We start from the raw sequence: 17991 nt of genomic DNA, 5'->3' as shown, positions 1-17991 counted from the left end.
TCGTGTCCTCTCCAAAGGATCGCCCGATCCCTTTCACCTTAGCGAGGATTTCGGACTCTGTGTCCTTGGAGCAGCAGACATGGTTTGATCCGCTGGCACGGGCGTTTATGAGGGTTATGAAACCAGCACTCACCGGCCAGGGTAACAAACCAGCGGCTGTCTCACCTACGCTGAAGAGAAAGAGAGGAGTGGACTTCGTGGTGACTTCCCCCAGGGCGAAGTTGGTTCCCAAGAGGTCGGTCTCGAGGGTCCCCACTCCTGCACGAGTACTCTCTCCTTCTCCCGCCCTGGAAGGATTTTTGGCGGGGGGGCTTTCCGTTGAAGATTTCTCCATCGGACAAGGGGTGACTGCTTACCTCTTCCTCTGGGAGCTTACCAGGTTCTTTCCCTCCTCGGTTACGGCCCGAGGTTTGGTTCAAGGAAGCTACAGGAAGATCAAGGGTACTTTCCTCCTCTCGAGCTCAGGCACCTTGGCCTTTCGTCGTTAAGTATCTACTTGCGGACAAGCTCGATGTTGTACCATCTGGACGCACTGACTGAAGGCTTCCTTCGGGTGTCTCATCTGTGGAGGTCAACGACCTCAGACACCCTTCCATCCTTGAGAAGAGTTTTGTCTTTGCCCAAGGACAGAGACTTAAACATCTGCTGTGCGGAGTAAATCGACTTCCGGTTTCACTCCTCCAAGGCGCTTTCTTCCAGACTCTGCAGGGCTCCAGCTCCCTTTTCTTTCAACCACGTCGGCCTAAGTTATCGGCTACGACAACTGGGACAAGGTGTCCAATTGCAGTTTCCTCCTGTCAGGAACAGATGGCACGGGAGACTTCCCCGGGGGAGGGCATAGTCCTAAAAGGAGTTCACGAACTCTAGGATTGCAGGTTTTTTCGCTGGGAGGATGCTTAAGGTTACTCATCCGAATGACAGCTTCCCGATGCCCATTCCCGCACAATCTCTGTGAGTAGCCAAGGATATCGCGCCTGCCGTCTCTGTCAGCGAATTCAGTGTCTCTGAACCTCTATGCCATAGCATCAGCAGAGTTGCCCGGTTGGGCAGAATGATCCATACCTTAGGCGAAGGTCTTCCTTAGGATCATCGACGGCTTCACCCCCGGCCCCCTCAGTCGATCCTTTCTTGTAAGGAAGGATCTGAGAGGGGATGTCCATAGTCGACCTCTCAGCCCTGATCAAGTTTGTCGAACAAACTTCGGCCAGCGTAGACCAGCAGAATCGATCAGACTGGTAACGAGGCGACAGGACTCCTTTAACCCTGGATCGGAAGGACGGGTACTTTCAGTTTCCATTCCATCCATCTTCCAGGGTGCTCGTCGAATTCAGCCTAAACTGCAAGTATTCCTGCTTATGATGCAGTGTGGCTATCCCGCCGTGGCATAGCAGGTGTGTTTCCCCAGAGAACTCTCCCTGCCTTCCTTTTGGCCGCTCAGGTGCAGACTTTCGCCTCCTCTGCTGTTTGGAGGGCTGGTCAACTCCGGTAGGCTCGGGTTTCGACCTTCTTCAGCGCCGGGAAAAGCTTCCGAATGCTGACCATGAGTGTGGGCTCATGGTATTTTGCTTGGAGCCTTCTCTTCCTCTGCCTCAACATCTGGAGTATCTGGCCATGATATTGAGTCAACCGCCTTACCACGTTGGAAACCCCGCTTCTCGTCCGTCCAGCGAGGTTAAGCAACATCGGTACTTGGATGGGTGACCACCTGGGGACGCCAGATTCTGTTACCACATCCTCCGAGCCTTCCTTTCGGTTGACTGTGGCAAGACTGAGGAGAGTCGCAGTACCTGTTCTCAGTCAAGCAGAGTTTTCAGCCCTACCTTGGAACGTTTCCTAGTTCTTCTTTCCTCATTGACCCGTTTATAGTCCGAACGGTCGCCTCAGGATAAGTTCCATGTGGGGCGATCCAAGTTCCGGTGGCTTCAGGCAATGTTTAACCGGACTCCCTGGCCCTATGGGACCAGCGGAACTATTAAACCTGCAATGGGTGTTGACCTATGGAGCCTCTTGATGGTAGTGGATATTCTCGTCCTTTCCCCACATTCTTGATGCGGTTCTCGGACTCGTCAAAGGAAAGGGGGGGGGGGGCATGTTCCGGTCCAGGCCTATGGTCAAGACCTGAAGGATACCTCTCCATCATTCAGGCAGGCTTAAGGGCCTTAGTCTGGCCCCTCTTCAGATCCTACCGCTCCTGCCAAGTCGCCCCGTTGCGTGTCGACTTCATGCTAACCAGCAGGGGACGCATTTTCACACCTTCACATCTTGCAGTAGAGATACCGGGATGATTGAGATTCTCTCAATTCCACCATCGGCTCTCTCATTCCAGGCAGGGGAATGTTTCTCTCAGACTATCCGAGCAGAGCCTCATAGAGAGAGTGTACCTAAGGGTCTTTGACCTTGGGTAACCAGCAAGTGCTGGTCTGGGGGACCTGATCGCGACAGCTTGGAACCTCAAGCTTCCGCTAGTTTTCCCCCCAGTCTCAGACCCCGAGACTCTGGCAAGATGCATTCCGGTGATGGTGGGACAACTTCGACGCCTGCGTCTTCCCTCCTTTTTGTCTGCGGACAATGGGTCTCAACAAAACCAGGTTGTCTGTCAACCTTTCAATGGGAGAGCTCCACTGGGACTATGCGCAGAACGGTTTCTGGACCCTCTGCTTCCCCTGACGGAACTCCCGGGAGAGCTTCTCCCACGGCGCAGACTACTCAAGCAACCACACTGCGACATCTCTCCCGAACCGGGGCGTCGCTTCGGCTTCATGCCTGGAGACACTACGCTTCCTCCTCTAGAAGAGACAACCCGCTACAGTCGCGGTACGGAGGTCGCGTCATCTGCGATAGTCATCCACAGGGGTCTCCCAGGCAAAGTGAAGAGTCTAAGGTGGTTGGTGCCGTGGGAGATATACCTCTTCCCGTGAGGCCTCTTCTCCAGCAATAACGGTCTTATTGCCTTTCGGCGGGAGGAAACTCCTTTCCGCTCTTGGCAATGAAGCCTGTCGCTCAGCCTTTCCCTGACCTTCAGGCTTAAAGGAATAACTTTTTCCTGCCCGCTGGATCTATCCTCGCTCATGCGAAGCTACGATCGTCCCTGCCCTAGTCGGAGGAAGACCTCCGACTTGGAGCATGGCTCGGACTTTTAGTCCTTTAAGAGATCTTCTCAAGACCCTTTTACGACAGGCCTCGGATTGTATTCCGCCTTGGGTCTTCTGCTCACTCTGGCCACGGCCAGTGTGTAAGCAATCTTCTTGGTCTCTTACTACTCCCCCCCTTTCTAAGGAAGAGGAGAAGGCAACATTCAGGCTCGCTCCTGAGTTGTTGGCTAGACTCAGAATCTGAGGGTCCCGACCCTTCGGTCCGATTCATTCAAGATTTTGAGTCTCCATTCTGTGTCTGATGTCCCAAGACCTTCTCTTTCTTGCCAGTACAGGAATCGAGAGGTTAGCGCTGGGAACAGCTGCAGTTTGGCCTCAGTTGCAGCCGATTTGGGAACACAAGGAGGACATGGGGGGAGAGTCACCAGTATACCTCTTCAGCCCGGACTCAAGGACATTCATCTCGACCTGTCTTCAGACCCTCCCCCGTCACGTCGCCCTACAGCACGATGTTGGATACATCGCAACGTCCCTCGCCTTCGAGTAATACTACTCTGTGACGCAGGTGCTACAAGCTGGAGTCTGGAAGCGTCTGATGACCTTCGCAGCCCGCTTCCTGCAGGGCGTGACCCACAGGAGTCTCGATACGTTTTCTATCGCTCTGTGGTGGCTACACAACAGCTGGTCTAACCTCAGGCTCCTTTTTGGACAGGTAGCAGAAGGTTGAGGGCATTGTTATCAGGTTTTAGTCTGCATGAACGAAAGAAGTATGTCTGGCCCTTACTTCTTTCTTCATCATCCCCTCTACGGGGAAGCAGCATCCTGGTCTCTGCATAGCTGACCTCGAACCTCTGCAGGTAAACCATGCTTCCTTGTGTTCCGAGTATTGAGTCAATACTGTCGCGTCCCCCATACCCTGACGAGGTGGTATTGGGAACGTCCTAACCCAGAGTTCCTTCTGGAACTCCAGGTCAACTGCCTAGGACGGGTCACACTTCTTCCTTCACACACAAGCTTACGTAGGCCACATGGTTCCTTGCGGTGCAAGGAACTTGTGAGGTGCAGGGACTCCTTTTCTCGAGTGCGACTCACTCGGATTCTGAGTCCCCGGGTAAAGCCAAAGCCAGTATGGCTGGGGACTTTCCACCCTTCCTAAGGGATAAGTCACCCTTTGTAAATAGCGTGGTTTGTATTTCGGTTACGGAACAAATGACAAATTCGAAGATAATTTGTATTTTTCCTAACCATACAAACCTTAGCTATTTACACATATTTGCCCGCCAGCCCTGTCCCCCAAGACAAGTCCTACCTCTAAGTGAAAGTGAGTATTCACCTGTGTGTGAGGGGGAGGAGGGGTAGCTAGCTACCACTCCCCTACCCCCCCGCTAACTAGCGCGGGGGTAATACACCCTCGTTAAATTCTAATGGCTCGCCATTTCAGCTACGCTAAAAGTAATAACCCTTTGTAAATAGCTAAGGTTTGTATGGTTAGGAAAAATACAAATTATCTTCGAATTTGTCATTTTTCTTTCATCCAAAATGTCAAGTAATCTTTTTTCGATATTGATCTTTTGTAGAACTTCCACGTTAGTCTTTTTCTCAATCCAGCTTATCCTAAGGAATCTTCTGTAACACCATAGTTCAAAACTTTCTAATCTTTTCCGATCTGTAGCTTTTAAAACCCAACATTCTGAGCCGTATGATGCGATGGGGAAAACAAGTGATTTGAAAAATGAAATTACAGTATCTGCTTTCTCTTATATGGAAAAATTTCTTTTGCAGCTAATGGGGAAATGGGGTGTCCCAGTAGCCACAGCAGTTGCTGTGCCGATATTTGGTCCATCCGTTTTTGCAGACACTGGTAGTAAAGACTCTGCAAAAACCATGTCAGGGACATCTCGTATGATCCGGCCTTCGGAGCTTCCAATATATGAAGAACCTGAGGAAGTATTAGAGTAAGTATAAACCGTTGTTTTACTTATTGCAATTCAAACTATGTATTATTATCACAGGATGAAATAAATGTGCTAACTTTCTTTTTCATAAGGTCTCAATCTTCCATGTAATCAATTAAAGAAGAGATTAATTTTCTTGAAGGATGGGGTTCATTGAATTAAGACATGGAAATAAAGGAGTTGCATTCAACATCTGCTTTTTAATCTTATACTGCAAAAGCAAATTGGAAATTTTTTTTATTTTCCCTGAACCAATCTGCTGTGTGAATAAATTTAATTACACAGCTAGAAAAGGTGGTGGCTAAAAAAAATTCCTGGGATCACATATGTATTCACTTATTCCTGTTTGCAGTATATCATTTGTTGTCTGAAAATTTTGAGCCATCTGTATTATAGTACTATAAGGATAGGTCTCAGTTGTTGGAATAGTACAATAGTTTATAATAAAGATGATTCACATGTGTGGCTAGTTATAAAAAATTATTGACCCATTTATAGGAAATACTGAACAGCTGGAGTATCACTATTGCAATTAGTATTGGGAACTCATGAGAGACTTCTTTCATCAGGAGGATGTATTAAATAAATGTAAATTGTTCCTATAGAAATATAAACCTACATACTTAGAGCGAAGCTGGATATGGCTGTTAAAACTCTGAGGTGGCAGTAGTTATTGCTGGGTTGCAGGGAAACCCCCCCCCCCCATACGCACACAATAGGCCACTGTGCTCGCACTTTTTTCAATATTAAACTTACCCGATAATCATGTAGCTGTCAACTCCGTTGCCCGACAGAATTCTACGGGAGGGATACGCCAGCTATCACAATACTAGAAGGGGGTGTACTCACCAGCGCCACCTGTGGCCAGGTACTACAGTACTTCTTGTTGACACCTCCTCAATTTTTCCTCTGTCGTGCTTCCGGCAAGACGTTCTGGGATACGCTTATGATCTTGGAGTATTTTCACAGCTTTTGGTGAAGTATTTCTCTCAGATTTCGGCTGTCGCTTTACTGGAAAACTTCTATATTAGCTTAGATAGCTATTATTTAGTTCTGATTAATGGTTAACGATCTTTTTGCTTGATTTGGAATCCCCACTTGGCTAACTCTTTGATTCAAGATGTCTGACATTTCACAAGCCCCACCCCATAGACGATGTAGGTCTTGTAATAGGCGTATTCCGAAGGCCTCGGTAGATCCTCACCGCTTGTTCTGACTGTAGGGAAAGACCCTGTCAGTTGGAAGATCGATGTGAGGAATGCGCCGGACTTTCGGAACTTGATTTTGTCCGATTTCTTAAGTATTCAACCAAGTTAGAGAGAGAGAGAGTTAGGAGGAGTTCTTCTCGCTCTTCACTTTTTTCCTCACCTCATGATCCCCTACCTTTTCCTCCCTCTGTAGTGGCTACCCCCGAACCTACTATTTGCCCTCAACCTGATATGTCTGTTGTTTTGCGTGCCATTCAGGCTTTAGGTGACAAAGTGGAGTCGGTGGTTAGTGATCATAAGTCTCTTATGGCCGAAGTCAAGGAACTTAAGGTCAAGAGTGCAGTGGGTGGTAATAGTGCCAGTGCTGTGACGAGTGCTAGTGTCAGTGCAGTGCCAAGTGCTAGTGTCAGTGTCAGTGTGGTGCGTGAGGGTACTTCTGTGCGTGCCAGTCGTCCTCCCAGTCCGGGACCTCTTGCAAGCTCCCAAGCCCAGGGGAGAAGCAATGTCGAAGGGCAAAAGGGTTCGGCAGGCCTTGATCGGCGCACAGAAGTATCCTCGGTGGTTGCGGGCGTGTCTTCCAGAGACCGTCACTCCCACCCGCAGACGATTGAGCCCGTCTTTTACTCGTCTGCTGAAGAATTGTCAGGGAGGAAACGTTGGACTCAGGTCTCAAGACCTCTCAAACGCAGAGTCCAGACCTCAAGAGCTCTACAACCTGGCTGCAGTCATTGGATCAGCTCTGACTCGCCGCAGTCATCAGTTGAATGCACACCTCCTAAGAGGAGTAAGGTGCTGCCGCAACAGATCTCTTCTGTTAAGGCTTTGCCTCAGCAGACCTTAGTGTCTGCCGACCCCAAGTTGACTCTACTGCAGTCCATGCAGTCACAACTTGCGGTCTTGATGCGTGAGTGTCAGGCTGAGAAGGTTACACCTCCTCCTGCGATCGCTCCGCCTAACCGCAGTCCTGTCTGCCAGGCGTACGATGTTGAGGCTCCTCAGGATACCTTACCACGTACTGAGTTGCCAGTTTCCAGCGGTGTGCAGCTACCTCCGCCTTCCTTAAGGCAACCTCAGCAATGGGAACAGGAAGCTTATACCTTACTTCCTCCGCTTCCACTTGCGGTTCCACCAGTGAGGCAACACTCTCTTGAGGTACAACAACCTCTCCCATCCATGAGGCAGACTCCTCAGCTCTCGCTGCAGCGACCTCAACCCTCGTCAAGGCGAGAGCCTCAACACCTTAGCCTTGCGCCTCAGGAACCTCAACTCGCGAGACAATTACTGCGTTCTGCGCAGCCACTACCTCAACGCTCGCAGCTCACACCTCAGGAACCTCAACTCGTTCCTCAGGAACCTGCTACTGCGCATCCACCAACCTTACAGCAAGCGCAACTCTTGAGTCAAGACACTCATGCCAGGAGTCAGCCTCCTCCACCCATGCGCCTACCTTCTGCTTCTCCTTTTGACCAGCCTTTGCAGCCTGAGCCTCAGGTGTTGCCTCAACAGAGACTTGAGGATGAAACCACAAGCGTTTTTGCTCCCGCTCGTGCAGATTCTGCTGTTCAGCATACCTTACCTCTCACTTCACTACACTCTGGTGATGAGGTTTCTGATGATGAGGCTGCACACCTGGATCCCTCATCAGACGTGGATGAATCCAAGTCTTCTCCGCCTCCTATTGACTTTCGTAAGGTCTTGGCTCTTTTCAGAGAGGTATACCCAGACCATTTTGTCTCTGCTACCCCCCGCTCTCCGCCATCTGAGTTTTCGCTGGGCATGCAGCCAGCCAAGTCAACTTATACTAAGCTCGTCTTTGCAAGGTCCTCTAAGAGAGCGTTAAGAATTTTATGGGAGTGGTTGCAGTCTAAGCAGCAACTAGGAAAGACTTCCTTTATGTTTCCTCCGACTAAGCTCACTTCTAAAGCGGGCGTTTGGTATGCCACAGGAGAGGAACCAGGCTTGGGAGTACCTGCCTCTGCCCAGGCTGACTTCTCAAGTTTGGTAGACTCTCCTCGTAGAACAGCAATGAGGCGCTCTAAGGTTTGCTGGACCTTCTCCGATCTAGATCACTTCCTAAAGGGTGTATTTCGAGCCTTTGAGATGTTCAATTTCCTAGACTGGTGCCTGGGGGCCCTTAGCAAGAAGACCTCCCCTGCGGACAAGGACTCAGCCATGCTCTTAATGTCCTGCATGGATAAAGCTATTAGGGATGGATCTGGCGAGCTTGCTTCAATGTTTGTGTCAGGAGTGCTTAAGAAAAGGGAGCAGCTTTGTACCTTCCTTTCCTCCAGCATCACACCTTGTCAAAGGTCTCAACTCCTTTTCGCTCCGCTCTCTAAGTTCCTGTTTCCCGAAGAGCTTGTTAAGGACTTGTCTGCGGCCCTGATACAAAAGGACACCCATGATCTTGTGGCCTCATCAGCTCGTAAGACTAAGGTTGCTACCTCAGTCCCCAGGACTTATCGCACCCCAGTGGCTGATACTCCTGCTACGAGGTTTATTCCGCCCTTTCGTGGTAGAGCCCCCAGCCGAGGAAGCTCCCGTCCAGACTCTTCCAGGAGCAAGTCTAGGAAAGGTTCCAAGGCTTCTAAAGGCAAAAACTGACTCTCCTCCTCTCCAGACAGCAGTAGGAGCCAGACTCAAGATCTTCTGGCAAGCTTGGGAAAAGAGAGGTGCAGACGCCCAGTCTGTCAGTTGGCTGAGGGAGGGTTACAGGATACCATTCTGCCGCAAACCCCCTCTGACCACATCTCCCATCAACCTCTCTCCCAACTACAAGGAAAAGGACAAGAGGCTAGCGTTGCACCAGGAGGTGTCGCTCCTGTTACAGAAGAAGGCAGTGGTTATAGTCCGGGACCATCAATCCCCGGGCTTCTACAACCGTCTCTTTCTGGTGGCCAAGAAGACAGGAGGTTGGAGACCGGTGCTGGACGTCAGCGCGCTCAATGCTTATGTCACCAAGCAGACGTTCACGATGGAGACGACGAAGTCGGTCCTAGCAGCGGTCAGGCAGGAGGACTGGATGGTCTCGTTGGACCTGAAAGATGCTTACTTTCACGTTCCTATTCATCCAGACTCCCAACCTTTCCTGAGATTCGTTTTTGGAAAGGTTGTCTACCAATTCCAAGCCCTGTGTTTTGGCCTAAGCACAGCTCCTATGGTGTTTACGCATCTGATGAGGAATATAGCAAAATTCCTCCACTTATCGGACATCAGAGCCTCCCTTTATTTAGACGACTGGCTGTTGAGAGCCTCCACGAGTCGTCGCTGTCTGGAGAGTCTCAACTGGACTTTGGACTTGATCAAAGAACTGGGTCTGTTAGTCAATCTAGAAAAGTCCCAGCTCATTCCCTCCCAATCCATTGTGTACCTGGGAATGGAGATTCGGAGTCAGGATTTTCGGGCTTTTCCATCGGCCCCAAGGATAAGCCAAGCCCTAGATTGCATCCTGAGCATGCTGAAGAGGAGCAGTTGCTCGGTGAGACAGTGGATGAGTCTCACAGGGACCCTTTCATCGTTGGCCCTGTTCGTCGAGCTAGGGAGACTCCACCTCCGCCCTCTTCAATTCCATCTAGCAGCTCATTGGGACAAGGGTTTGACTCTCGAAGCAGTCTCTATCCCAGTCACCAAAGAGATGAAGACCACTCTCTTGTGGTGGAAGACCAATCTCCTTCTCAGGGAGGGCCTATCGTTGGCGATTCAGACCCCCAATCTTCATCTCTTCTCGGATGCATCGGACTCGGGCTGGGGCGCGACCTTGAACGGACAGGAGTGCTCGGGAACGTGGAACGAGGAACAGGAAACGCTCCACATCAACTGCAAGGAGCTACTAGCAGTTCATTTAGCCCTATTGAACTTCAAGTCCCTCTTGCTAGGCAAGGTGGTGGAGGTGAACTCCGACAACACCACAGCCTTGGCTTACATCTCCAAGCAAGGAGGGACCCATTCGAGGAGCCTATACGAGATAGCAAGGGACCTCCTCATTTGGTCAAGAAGTCTAAACCTCACCCTAGTTACGAGGTTCATTCAGGGCAACATGAACGTCTCAGCAGATCGCCTAAGCAGAAGGGATCAGGTCATCCCCACGGAATGGACCCTCCACAAGAGCGTGTGCAACAGACTTTGGACCTTGTGGGGTCAGCCGACAATAGATCTGTTTGCCACCTCCATGACCAAGAGACTTCCTTTGTACTGTTCCCCAGTTCCAGACCCAGCAGCAGTTCATGTGGATGCTTTTCTGCTGAACTGGTCCCATCTCGACCTTTACGCATTCCCACCGTTCAAGATCATAAACAAAGTCCTTCAGAAGTTCATCTCGCACGAAGGGACACGGCTGACGCTGGTTGCTCCCCTTTGGCCTGCAAGAGAATGGTTCACAGAGGTACTACAATGGCTGGTCGACGTCCCCAGGACTCTCCCTCTAAGAGTGGACCTTCTACGTCAACCTCACGTAGACAGGTTGCACCCAAACCTCCACGCTCTTCGGCTGACTGCCTTCAGACTGTCGAAAGATTCGCTAGAGCTAGAGGCTTTTCGAAGGAGGCAGCCAGTGCGATTGCCAGAGCAAGGAGGGTATCCACTCGTAGAGTCTACCAATCCAAGTGGGAAGTCTTCCGGAGCTGGTGTAGAGCCAATGCAGTTTCCTCTACCAATACCTCTGTGACCCAAATAGCTGACTTCCTATTACATCTTAGGAATGAGATATCCCTTTCAGCTCCTACGATTAAAGGGTACAGGAGTATGTTGGCTTCAGTTCTCCGCCACAGAGGTTTGGACCTTTCTTCCAACAAGGACCTTCAAGACATCCTTAAGTCTTTTGAGACTTCTAAAGAACGTCGTCTACCCACTCCAGGCTGGAATCTAGACGTAGTCTTAAGGTTCCTTATGTCACCTAGGTTCGAACCTCTCCAGTCAGCTTCCTTCAAGGACCTTACCCTCAAGACTCTTTTTCTCGTCTGCCTTGCAACAGCTAAAAGAGTCAGTGAGGTTCATGCCTTCAGCAAGAACATTGGGTTCACATCCGAATCTGCAACATGTTCTTTACAGCTCGGATTCTTAGCTAAGAATGAACTTCCTTCACGTCCTTGGCCTAGATCGTTTGAAATTCCTAGCCTCTCCAACATGGTAGGTAACGAGCTAGAAAGAGTTCTTTGCCCTGTCAGAGCTCTGAAATATTATCTTAATAGGTCAAAACCTATTCGAGGACAGTCAGAAGCCTTATGGTGTGCAATCAAGAAACCTTCGAGGCCCATGTCCAAAAACGGGGTTTCGTATTATATAAGGCTTCTGATTAGAGAAGCCCATTCTCACTTGAAGGAGGAAGACCTTGCTTTGCTGAAGGTAAGGACCCACGAAGTGAGAGCCGTAGCTACTTCGATGGCCTTTAATAAAAACCGTTCTCTGCAGAGCATAATGGATGCAACCTATTGGAGGAGCAAGTCAGTGTTTGCATCATTTTATCTTAAAGATGTCCAGTCTCTTTACGAGAACTGCTACACCCTGGGACCATTCGAAGCAGCGAGTGCAGTAGTAGGTGAGGGCTCAGCCACTACATTCCCTTAATCCCATAACCTTTTTTAACCTTTCTCTTGAATGCTTTTATTGTTGTTTTTATGGTTGTTACGGTAGGCTAAGAAGCCTTCCGCATCCTTTTGATTTGGCGGGTGGTCAGTTCATTCTTGAGAAGCGCCTGGGTTAGAGGTTGTGTAGAGGTCCTTTAGTAGGGGTTGCAGCCCTATATACTTTAGCACCTTAGAGTTGATTCAGCCTCCTAAGAGGAACGCTGCGCTCAGTAAGGAAGACGAACTTAAAAAAAGGCAGAGTAACGGTTCAAGTCGACTTCCTTACCAGGTACTTATTATTTCATTGTTATTTTGAGATAACTGATTATATGAAATACGGGATACTTTGCTATCCTTTAATCTTGTACACTGGTTTTCACCCACCCCCCTGGGTGTGAATCAGCTACATGATTATCGGGTAAGTTTAATATTGAAAAATGTTATTTTTATTAGTAAAATAAATTTTTGAATATACTTACCCGATAATCATGATTTAATTGACCCTCCCTTCCTCCCCATAGAGAACCAGTGGACCGAGGAAAAATTGAGGAGGTGTCAACAAGAAGTACTGTAGTACCTGGCCACAGGTGGCGCTGGTGAGTACACCCCCTTCTAGTATTGTGATAGCTGGCGTATCCCTCCCGTAGAATTCTGTCGGGCAACGGAGTTGACAGCTACATGATTATCGGGTAAGTATATTCAAAAATTTATTTTACTAATAAAAATAACATTTTTCAGCTGCCAGATAGTACAGACATATTGTACCATCGACACTCTCAACTGGCTGTTAAAATATTCTTATTTTCTCTTAGATATTTGTTAGCAAATTTTACTGTATGAGGGATTTTAAGGAAGAGGAAAGGTTTTGCAGTTTCCCAATAACTAGCTACCATCACAGTTGTGTGTGTATTCTGCCATTTCTACATTCTTTGTTCCTGTCAGACAGCATTTTTGTTCTATCTATTCCCCTGTTTATGGGGTCTGGTGACTAATGTTGACAATGTACTGTAATCCTAATGAGGCTGGAATCCTTAGAATCGACGTGCATCATTGGAGGAAGTAAGTTTCTGCTGCAAAGTATGACGCAGAAGGCCACTGTCCTTCTTTCCTTCAGTGCCTTCCTTTTCCCAGAAATGTTAAGGATGCTCACCTGGTTATGATGTCTTCATGGAGTTCCTGTGACCTCTTTCCCATGGGAGCATCATTATCAGCCTTAACGACCTTTAGGAGGAGAACTACCATTTCTCTACCTGTGGAAGATTTAGTGCTGCTGCAGGACTTCCCTTAACTAAAGTCACTGAAGACGAAGAGAAGACGACAACTTGTGTAGCAGCGTGCCCTTACTTGTCTTCATGCATATCCCCACCTTTTTGCATGTATCCATAGAGCTCAAGTGCTGGCTTACCTCTACCCTTTTTGCACATGACCTCGAGCACTCTCCAGGTAACATAGAGATAAGTAAGGTCTTCCGCATGTGTACCCATATGATCTGGTACATTCACATACTGTATGTGTACGTCCCCACTGTTGGTACGTACAATCATGTTTACTCTTAAATTTTGGCCTTCCCTCCTGAAAGAGCACACGTTCCTACTGAAACCTGTTCGGTCGTGCTTTTCTACAGCAGCATGCCCTCACCTCTACACTCACCCTCTGAGAGTTCTGTTAAGGCCAGAAACATAAAACAATTCTACATTTAGCACAGCGTCTTAGACATACCCAAAGACTTCACTAGACCTTTTCTTTGATGAACAGTAGTCAGATACATTTCCTCAACTCAAAACTCAACTATCCTAAATAGCCTGAAGGCAAGGACCTTACCGACTCTGGAGCCACTTTATTAGTTGATCCAGAAGGAACAAAAGGGAGAAAGATGCACTCATGGGCCTTCCAGACAATTCCACAGGGCTTTACAGTTAACTCTTAAGGAGAACTCGGTGGAAGCCTGGTGTCCGACCTTCTTTCCATTCAAAACAAGACAGCAAGTACTGTACCATATTATCTGTCATCATGAAGAGGACTTCTCCTGCCAGTGAACCTGAAATATTCGTATATTTGGTCCATGGGAATCTCTTCCTCATCCTCTAGGCTTTGGTTTTCAGTTCAAGTCATAACTTTAGACTGCCTCTCATTCTGAGGGTTCATCCTTTGCTTTCTGGTGCCTCCTAGATCAAGATATACCAATTGGATTTTTTTGGAAGTTGGCTTATCCTGTCTTCCTCTTTACCTGTTGGTTTTTTTTTTTTTTTGGCAAGTGTCATGTCATATCTCCCTTTGGGGGCAATGCTCCTAGACCTAAGAAGTTGACCTCCTTTAGGCCACAATATGAAAATAGTATTCTATATGTAACCCAGCTGTACAATAAGAGAATTGTGTTCTATTGGTAATCTAGCTGCACAATACGAGAATCATGTTATATCGGTATGCAGCCCATTTTTATAATGACCATGTTATCCGGGTAGGGACTTAGCCTAATACGTCCTGTGTCTTCATAACCAGGGTATTACGAGGTTGACAGGAGCTATCACTTTTGCTCCTGTACAGGACCAAATTGCTTGGACACTTCCTAGGATAGTAAATCAGCCTCTTTGGTTACAGACACTTCCACCCTCCTAAGGACAAGTCTCCTGTTAAAGGATGACGGTTTACATTCGTGTAGGAACAAATCATGGATATTTAAAGTACTTTGTATTTTTCATAACTGCAAATCTGAGTCCATTAAGTTCCACTCCCCTCCCCCCCACCACCCCTCAAGTCCTTGGCTAAAGGGCAAAGTGAGAGCTTAGTGGCCTTTAGGGTTGGTGGGACTTCCCCACCACACGACCTTAAACTACAACCACCTTGTTAACTGTAAACAGCTTTATCTAGGTTTTTCGAAACCATGCAGTACTCATATTAAAGAACTCGGGTTTGTATATTTAGGAAAAATATAAATGACTTGAAATGTATATGATATTCTTCATATACAGTGATATCTCTTGATACGAAAGATTCTTTGTAAAGTACAAAAAATTCATGATATGAAAGTTTCTATATACTGTATAGCGAAAAATTCATGATACAAAACGAGACAAAGATTTTTTGTTTCTATTACGAAAAACCATTTATGATACGAAACGAGATACAGTACGAGATTTGACCTGCCACCGAGAATAATTTTTAAATTCGCGCGTCGCCAAACTGTAAATTCTCCACTATCATCCTGCTCTCCATACTCTGATGCTAGTTGCTGCTATAAAATCCTGCTCTCCTATTGGTCAGCATTGATCCCGTCAAGCATCTACATATCGGAGTTCCTCGACCATTTCGTTTTGGCAGTGCTATAGTTCAAATTGAATTCGTGTTGGTGATTTCACTTTTGTGCTTTTATTTACTGTGCTGTAGAATGGCGTGTTATTCAATTCGTACATTATTAGCCATGGGTCGCAAGAATGTTGCGAATGTTCAGGGAAAGAAAAAGTGTTTTTTACGGAGACGAAGCTGGAGATAATCAAGTAGTATGAGGCTGGCAAGTGGTTGAGCGTGATCCCTAAGGAATATGGCCAAAATCCATCAATGATAGCACCATCCTTAAATAGAAGGAATCCATCAAAGCAGCAATACCTCCTAAGGGCGTGTCTTTTTTTTTCAAGCAAGAGGGGCAATGTCCATGATGAGATGAAGAGGCTACTTCTCCTTAGGATTAAGGACAAGGAAATTGCTGGAGACAATCCCTGAGACTATAATCTGCTACAAGGCCAGCGCTATTTTAGGTGGTCTCGTACGTGCTCGGGCCGAAGATGACGTAGGAGAAGGAACATCGAAGCAGGCGCCCCCAGAGTTCAAGGCTTCATGGGGGTGGTTTGAAAATCAAGAGACAGTCTGGCATTCATTTGGTAGTGGGACATGGGAAGGCTGCTAGCTTGGGCATGAAAGCAGCCGAAGCCTTTGATAAGACGTTCAACGAGTTGACTATCAAGGAAGGTTACAGTTCCCAGCAAATCTTCAACTGTGACAAAACTGGTCTTTCTTTTTTAGAAGAAAATACCTCGTCGGACATACATCAAGGTGGAAGAGAAGTAGGTACTCGGGTATAGGCCTGTGAAGAGCATGCTTATCTTTGCACTTTGTGCAAATGCCAGTGGGGATTGTAAGGTGTAGCCCTAACTGGTGTATCATTCGGAGACTCTGCCTCCTCAAGTCTTCAAGGCCCACAAGGTACTGAAGAAGAAGCTTTTGATGATGTAGAGGGCTAATGCGAAAGCATGAGTAACTAGATCTGTTCGTCGAATAGGTAAATCTCTGTTTCGGTCCGACTGTCAGAAAATACTTAGAAGAGAAGCTCCTCCCTCTGAAATGTCTACTGATGTTGGACAATACCCATGCTCACCTTCCTCTCTTCGAGGAAGATATCCTTTTGGAGTATTTCCTCATCGAGGTTATCCATATTCTACCTAACACCACCCTTCTCCTTCAGCCTGTGGATCAGAAAATGCTTTCAAACTTCAAGAAGCTCTATACAAAACATCTATTCTGGAGATATTTCAAAATCACAGACAGCACAAACCTCACCCTGCATGAATTTTGGAAGTAGCATTTCGACATTGCCACATGCCTCCGACTCGTCAAACAAGCTTGGTAGGAGGTTTCGAGGCACACCTTGAACTCTGTGGAAGAAGGTGTGGCCTGATGCCATCTCTTGATGAGACATCGAGGGATTCGATGTAGGCCTACCTGAAGCCAAAGCCAAAAAGTTGACGATCCTGAACCTGTTTTGCAACGTGATGTTGAGGAGCTTGTTACAATCGGGAGGTCCATGGGGCTGGTTGTTGATAAAGACAACATTAACAAGAGGAGCTTACGACGGACGGCTCGAATGAGTTTGAGGCCATGTAAGTGATCGTTGTTCAAGAACAGTTCTCTAGTGACGACGAGGAGGAGGACCCCATGACAATTGCAGAAATTAAGGAGGCTCTAGCTTATCATCATAAAATGGCAGGTTTTGTAGGAAAGAAAAACCCCAAAAATGTATACACAGGTCATGTTCTTGCGTATTGTAATGACTTTTGCCCGAGTCATTTTAGGAATATTTTAAAAAGCAGTCAAAAACAAGCTTCCTTGGTTAGTTATTTTTTAAAGAGGCCATTAGTAGGCTAAAAGGAAACTCAAAGTGATCTGAAAAAAAGAAAAGAAAAGTGGAAGTGATGAAGATATTGGTGAAATTTAGAAAGTGCAAAACAAAGTAAAAAAAAATAAAAAAATTAGAAAAAGACCCCAAAAAAAAAAATTTAGTTTTAAGTTTTTTGTAAAATTAAGTATTAAAGTTTTCTGTCATTTGTTAATGTGTTTTGTAAAGTGTTAATGTTTTCTGCCGTTTGGCCTCATCCCCTGCCGCCACTTTTGCTTTTAGACATCGCCTTACTCAAAAGGTAAGGTTCTACATTTTTTTTTATTTTCCATTTATTATTGCATTATATTCTGACTCCAGTGCTTCATTTACAGGTATTAACAGTCAAGTTAGGTATTGAATGATTCAAATGTACAGTATTTGGTTGTAATTCAATGTGGTTAGTACAGTATAGCTTTATTATAAAATTTAATATGTTTTTGTACAGCTTGGAACAAATTAGGAGATTTACCCTCATAATACCTGTACGAAAAAATCACGATATGAAAGCCACTCCAGAACAAATTAATTATATACCTAGAGGTATTACTGCACTTTTAATCACCCTCTATAGTACCATAATGTATAGTAATGTATACACCTTTTGGATATTTATAACACAGAAGGTTCCAAACTTGCAAACATTTGACATGGAAACATCTTGATATACAAACAAATCCAACTGAAAATAACAAAGATAAGGTAAAGAAATACTGTAATAAAACAATATTATAAACTTTACTATTTGTTGGCTTTTGTAGGTGGAAGTCATAGGCATGGGATTCAGGTTAGGCCTACCCTAGACCAAAATCTAAAAAAATTTGACTTCTTGGAACCTGTATAGCATTTAACTATCTAAACTTTTGACAATTCTTTATAGTGAATAGTTTTTTATTTGAAAAAAAACTATTCACTATAAAGAATTTTCAAAAGTGATATTGATACTCTTGCTATAATCATGGTTGAAGTTTATAAGGAACCATTGCCACCGATAAATTTATTAGGATGTTTTCCTTAGCTTTCAAGGAC

The 17991-nt window shown here is 46.5% G+C and overlaps 1 protein-coding gene across 3 annotated transcripts in view; it reads left to right on the top strand.

The window, feature by feature from the left end:
• The window catches only part of LOC137630474 (fap1 adhesin-like), a 78149-nt gene that overhangs the window by 6729 nt on the left and 53429 nt on the right, over positions 1-17991 (top strand). For all 3 annotated transcript variants that reach the window (XM_068361957.1, XM_068361956.1, XM_068361958.1), the window contains exon 2: positions 4875-5047. In XM_068361957.1, the coding sequence (XP_068218058.1) occupies positions 4875-5047 (173 nt within the window). The remainder of the gene's footprint in view (positions 1-4874; positions 5048-17991) is intronic.

The sequence above is a fragment of the Palaemon carinicauda genome, chromosome 38 (genome assembly GCF_036898095.1).
Source record: "Palaemon carinicauda isolate YSFRI2023 chromosome 38, ASM3689809v2, whole genome shotgun sequence".
Classification (NCBI taxonomy): Eukaryota; Metazoa; Arthropoda; class Malacostraca; order Decapoda; family Palaemonidae; genus Palaemon; species Palaemon carinicauda.
This window is presented reverse-complemented; position numbering and strand designations above follow the sequence as displayed.